Source organism: Egretta garzetta, unplaced genomic scaffold, assembly GCF_000687185.1.
Source record: "Egretta garzetta isolate BGI_Z169 unplaced genomic scaffold, ASM68718v1 scaffold14, whole genome shotgun sequence".
Lineage (NCBI taxonomy): Eukaryota > Metazoa > Chordata > Aves > Pelecaniformes > Ardeidae > Egretta > Egretta garzetta.
In genome coordinates, this window is record NW_009259588.1 from 471,122 (window position 1) to 477,780 (window position 6,659).

The 6,659-nt window shown below is 42.2% G+C and overlaps 1 protein-coding gene across 1 annotated transcript in view; it reads left to right on the plus strand.

Annotated features, from left to right (window-relative positions):
- The window catches only part of COL15A1 (collagen type XV alpha 1 chain), a 113,505-nt gene that overhangs the window by 51,233 nt on the left and 55,613 nt on the right, over positions 1-6,659 (plus strand). Inside the window, 1 exon segment of the mRNA XM_035893433.1 lies at positions 4,140-4,208. Coding sequence (XP_035749326.1) covers positions 4,140-4,208 — 69 coding nt within the window.

Sequence of the window (6,659 nt, forward strand, 5' to 3'; positions counted from 1 at the left end):
TATAATTGTTAATATAAAATACTACTGGACTAACTTCTCTAGTGGTTTTTTTTTCATGTAAATAATTTAGAGCAATGATCTAAATATACATAGATGCCTGACAGTATTCATTAAAATCGAACTGCAGGTCCCCCTTAAGCTATGTCTTTTCTCATGCTGTCATTCTTGAGGCCACGGGTTTAGTTTAGGCATGTCACTTACATAATGTGTAAATACAAAGACAGATGTTGGACATTTCTGACCTCATGATCTGTTCTACTCAGAAGAAAAATGTTCTATAAAAAAAAATATTGTGGCTGCTACTCCTTCTATTTCTGAAAATAATACCTTCACCACTTAGAATATGAGATCTGGCCAGCTCAAACTGAGTTTTATGTGTCATTTGAGAACTGCTCATTCAGATGAACTTTTTGGAGCAGAAAGTGGCTATGCAGTACAGAAAGGCAAAGGGAGAACACTCAGGTTCAAGAACTAGAGCTGCTGCATTAATATCTCTGTGAAGAGAGACTGACAAATTGCCTACATCAATATTCACCTATGAGTCTTCCCTTTTTTTATTTTCTATGCATTTTTCATTTCTAATTTAGCTGTTTGGCTCAGGAAAGTCTTTTCAGAGTTTTCATTTTTTTATGTCATGGGATATAATACAAGTTTCCATAGAAACAGAGGGTAATTTCATCAGAGAAGTAAGCAATGTCTGAGCAAAACTACTGGCCATCTGTAGAACTGCTGCAGTAAAGTGGTGGTGTTTAAAAGATTCCAGTTTACTCACACATGTTTCTCCTAGTGTCTACACTACCCCTTTTGTATTTCTCTCTTCTTTACTCTAGAGACACTTTGAGTACTCCAAGTACAGAGATGACCACTAATGCTTGTTTAAAGACATATTCTGATTTCTGATGTCTGACAAAACAGTATTTCACTATGTACGCTACTGGTTAATAAACTAACTGATGTCAGTGGATTTCAATGGACGAAAAAATCTCTGCAGCACTTCACAAGTTCTTAATTGCCAGCACGGCAATTGTTAGCAAGGAACAGCATAAAGTCTAAGCATACAAACACTCCATTACATTAACTTAGGCACACTATAAAGGCTGCTCTCCTGGATAGATATGTACTTGTCTCAGAATGAGGTAAGGACTACTGGTAAGCCACATCTTCATCCTAGGTCTGGTCTGAGTTTTAGCCCAGGATGATGGCTTCTCTGACTTACAGTCATCTTCTGTGACCCTTGAGGATCCAGTATTATGAGATTTTCACTCTTCCCCATTCATACTATGTGAATAGAAGCCAACTTTGCCTCATTATGCCACCAAAGAGTTCCTCTGCAGGTAGTGGGGGCAAATGCTGTCACTTCTGATACCTAAGTCTCAGAAGAAGAAAGTTAGCAGATGAGCAGGAGAGAGTGAAAACTGGAAGTCCCCACTTTTATGGACACAAACACAGAAGGATTCCAGCTCTAACAGCAGCAACAGATGACTGGCTTCATCTTGAACTCCATCTAATCCAAACAGAATTGGCACGATTGTCATTTCCCTGAGAGGAATACCACCGTTAACAGGCTTGCTAGTTCTAGCTGATCTTTTGGATGCCCCCCCCTGCCATCTGTTAAGACAGCACTGTGGTCTATGAGTTCGTTAGGGCAACACTACCTTTTGGTTGGCAGTCTGTTTATTGCTGTAAGGCTGTTTCTGCAAAACGTTCCTGTTAGCACTTGTTAGCATTTGTGATCAGCTATGTGTAAAAACCAAATGGCATGGGGGTTTGCTGGCACTTATGCTTGCCAAAAGAACAGTTTGAGCTGCAGAAGGTACCTGATAAACCCATGAAAAACATGCAGATGTCAAAAGCAATGGTGTGTTATATAAAGCAGCCATCAAGCACTCTCTTAAAGGGAAAAATATATTGGTACCGTGGAGGCAAGGGAAAGAAGGACCCAGAAACACAGCTTGTGGTTTACCCTAGGTAGTGAGTGTTTGGTTAAACAGGCCAAAGAGAAAATCAGCATATTTTCTGTTGATATTTGATACACTGATAGCTGATGGAGGAGCAAAATGAAAGTCTGAATAACATTTAGTCTCAGGTGAAGTTACATGAAAGGACTTCAGCCAACCTGATGACTTAATGTCTCCCACTTTGGTCCCCGAAAGGAAGGACCTGATTCCAGCTGTGCAGTCCTTCTGCTTCTCTTGTTCTTGCTCTCGTGGAGTTGGTGGAAAAGGGCAAACTCACTGGAGTGAGATCAGTTGATATTTTCCACAACTTCAGCATTAAGCTGTCATTCCATAGCAGCTTAAGCTCATCTAATTGGTCTTCCACCCTTTCTCTTACACCATCTCCAGAGTGCATCAGACCGATGGTAATCTGAGCCATTTCAAGTCACTAACTAGCAGAAAGCTACACAGGCAAGGAGTATGAGTCCTCTAAACATGATACACTGATACAAGGGCTCATTGGCACTAAGAGGTGGAGAGTCTGCTTTGCTCCTGCTCCTCCTCCCATCTGCAGCCATTACTGGCACGTCTGCCCTTCACATGCACTAACATCCAGTGTTCCATCAATCCTTCCACAAGCCAATTTAATTTACTAACATTTTAGAGAACCATCCCACTCCCAAAAAGTAATGTATTTTCTGCCATTTTAGTGATTTAAAGTGGCTCATAGGAAAGTGAGAGGATTCAACACGTGGCACTCATGTTGAAAATGAATGTATGGCTGTGAACAGGGAAGTGGAGCGAAGAAAGATCAAGATTTCTTCTTTTCAGAAAAAGGAAACAATTAAGCCACCACAGTTGCATTTAAAACTGCAGCTCGAAGCAAGTGAACAGTTTCCTGTTCATCCAGGTCGTTTGAAGCACAGTCTGACAAGTTCTTGATTTGTCATAACACAAGGGATGGGAACATGTGTCTGGGATGATTCTAGGAGCAAAGCAGATAATTACGGCAGCCTGCAATTTTGTTTCTTCGGCTGCTTTGGAACTGGCAGGTCCTGGTTCTGCCAGGGATTTGGAATGTCGCGGTCAGAACAACGAGAGCTGGAGGGAGGTTGCTGCTTTCTGAGCAGTCTCCTTTAAAACCCCTAGAAAATCTCCACAGGAAGTATGGATGCTGCTTTCAAGGTCTTCCACTTCATAGAGATATTTCTGAAGTCAGCAGAGGCCTATGACAATGGTCAGTCAGATGGAGCACGTGACCTATGAGGAAAGACTCAGGGAGCTGAGCTTGCTTAGTCTGGAGAGGGCTTTAAGCATTTTAGCAGCTTTCTGATATCTAAAAAGAGAAGACACATAGCCAGGATCTTTACAGTGGTGCACAGAGTGATGAGCAACAACAATCATAAATTGAAACAGAGGGGGTTCTGTCTCAAAATATTTTTCACCTTGATAACAGCCAAATGTTGGAACAGGTGCTTGGAGAGGTTGCACAACCTCCATCTCCGGAGGGTTCCAAGACTTGAGGGGACAAAGCCCTGAACAACATGATTTGAATTCAGTGTTGATGCTGCTTTCAACTGGAGGTTGGATTAGGCAGCCTCTGAGATCCCTTCCAACATATTTAATTCCACAATTTTGTGTTAGAATATTTTTTTCTGCTCAATTTAATTTCAGTAAGCTGTATCTTAAGCAGGAATTCAACATTTAACTGTGAGAATTAGGATGGACCTTTATTTTTTAATAAAGATTACTGCTCTTAACAAACTGCCTGCAAATTCTCCCTGCCTTAAATCAGTTATGTAACCCTTACTAGTCATTACAGTATTTCAGTAGCCAGGTGGCAGGTAAATGCTAAACAGAAAAATACTGCTACAGCATGCTTAAGCATAGCACATGCTTAAAACTGTGGTGCTGTCTCACTTTTACTTGATGCTGTCCAGCCTGAAGTGCTGGAGAAACGGTGTCAAATTGGCAAGACTGTGAAGACCAGTGTTTCCGTAAGGAAGATCAACATGCTCTTATTGCAGTTGAGGGGACCCTATCTCCAGAAGATCATGCATTGGTCAAAAAAAGGTTAATGAGGACAGATAAAAATATTTGTGTTCCATATCTTTCCATTTTTTTACAGGACTCAGAAAACAGAGCAGTTGAAAAAAAGAAGATAAATGCTTAAATTCTGTAGCATTTTTTCTCTTCCTTTAGGACATGGAAGGATCAGGTAGCACTGGCCTGTTAAGTGGATCCAGAATTCCAGGATCAAGAGGGCCAAAGGTAAGTAGATGTTTTGGGGGAGGAGAGTGTTGTTTATTATTGTTTTGGGTTTTTTTTTTCAAAACCAAAAATGTCCTTCTCTCTGCTTTTTGGAAATGCATGGCCCCAGTCAGCTATAGATTCGGAGTCACTGCACTGCACTGGATTCAGTTGCTCTTGAATACAATAACTCTGTCCTCCAAAGAATCTAAATGGTGTTTCTCTGATACCTGGTTAGTTGATGAATTTTGGATTGTGCTCTGGTACATTTTTGAGAGATTAAAGGGTGAAATAGGGCGGTTTGAATTATCTAGCTTTCTATTTCTTGTTTTACCCTAATAGATGCCCTTCTTGCATATGAAGATGAATTACATATACTAATGAAACTGAAATGTTATAGTTTTGACAATCAAATGTGTGTAATCTGAAAAATCACTTAAAGTAAAAAAGTGTTCCTAGTAGCGTGGAAGCAATGTCCCAGAAGAAGGAATGAGTTTTCTCCATCACTGTGTCTCAGGAGATTTTTGCTAGTGTGGGCCACTTTAAAATACCAAGTAGGGAATATGGGAATACAATGCATCAGTACTTAGCATATAATTTGGATTTGTATTCATTCTTAGCCATAGCATCAAAACTGCAGCCTATGATGCCTTGCCCAAAAGCAGGCAATTATCCAGCATTCCTCCTCCCAGAGCTGCCTGCATTGTTCCAGTTTGGTCTTCAGAAGTCTTGCCCCTGTGTTCACTCCAAAAGAAACACTTAACTTTCAAAGCGTAGCTTTGAAAGAATGAGTCTTATTGCCCAAGTTTGGAGAAAATGCTGCTGCTGCTGCTGGTGATGACCCTGGGTTATGGTAGATGTCAGATTGAATACTAAGCAACAGTGCACTACCACTGCAAATAAGGCAAACCGTGTGCTGGAATACATCAGAAAGAGCCTTGCCAACAGATATAGAGTTGTTATTATTATAGCCCTTTACTCAGGGCTAGTGAGGCTACTGGATCAATTTTTTTTGTACCCCACTTCAAGAAGGATGTGGAAAAGACAGAACCAGTCCAGCAGAGAGCTGTACAGATGGCATGGGGCCTTGAGTACATGACCAGTGAGGAGAGGCTGAAGGAGCTCAAATGGGTTTGTCTGGCAAAAAAGAGACAAAGGCATGATTGAACAGCTGTTTACAAGTCTTTGAGGGGCAATTGTAAATATGGTGAAGCCAAACTGTTCTTCGTAGTGCCAGATGCTGCAGTAAGGGACAGTGGTCACAATTTTCAGCTTGAGACATTCAGGCTAAACCTTAGAAGAAATGTGTTCACTGGGATGTTGGTGCAGAACTGGGGCAATTTGCCCAGGGATGTGGAAGCCCTGTTCTTGGAAGTTTTCAAGACTTTGCTGGACAGAGCCGTGACTGACCTGATCTAGAGCTGGTAACAGTTTTACTTCAAGGGGGTGACTGGATTAGATGGCCTCCAGAGGCCCTGTATAACTCTGTTTCTTTGATTCCATGAATCATCAGAAATGAACTGCACACTGGAGGCAGGAGCGAGTCTGAGAAACTCTTTACTATGCTGGTTTAAAGTACCAGTAATTGTGAGTCACTGAAGTTATAGTTGACTCAGTTTAATATCTTAGAGACCTTTGCCCCTCATCTTTTCCTAGATACTAAAATGTGGCACAAAAAATACAGATACAAAATTAAGAATAGACTTCGTTAGCTGAAACAAGCTAGTGTCCAAAATGAGATGTCCAAAACCAGTTCCAAAACTGCCAATTCTGACAGCCTTACCCTCAGAGGCTTACCTCAGAGGCTTCGCGCTCTCAGGCTCTTGTCCTGCTGGGGGACTTCAACCACCCCGACATCTGTTGGAAAACCAACACGGCAGGATGTAGGCAATCCAGCAGGTTTCTCGAATGCATTGAGGACAACTTCTTAAGCCAGGTAATAGACACCCCTACCTGAGGATATGCGATACTGGACCTGGTGGTCACCAATGCAAGCGAGCTCGTCGGAGATGTCAAGATCGGAGGCAGCCTGGGCTGCAGTGACCACGCGCTGGTGGAGCTCACGCTCCTAAGGGAAATGACAAGAACAAAGAGTATAGTCAGGACCCTAAATTTTAGAAAAGCAAACTTCCAGCTCCTCAAGGAGATAGTCAGAAGAACTCCCTGGGAAACAGTCCTCAGAGACAGGGGAACAGAGCAGAGCTGGCAGATCTTTAAGGAAGTGGTCCACAGAGCACAAAAGCTCTCAATCCCTAGCTGTAAGAAATCAGGCAAAGAAGGGAAGAGACCGGCATGGCTGAGACAAGAGATGCTGGTCAAACTAAGGAGGAAGAGGGAACTGCACAGGCAGTGGAAGCAGGGACAGGCATCCTGGGAAGAGTATAGGGAAGCGGTCAGGTTGTGTAGGAATGGGGTCAGGAAGGCCAAGGCGCAGCTGGAACTAAACTTGGCTAGGGATGCAAAGAATAATAA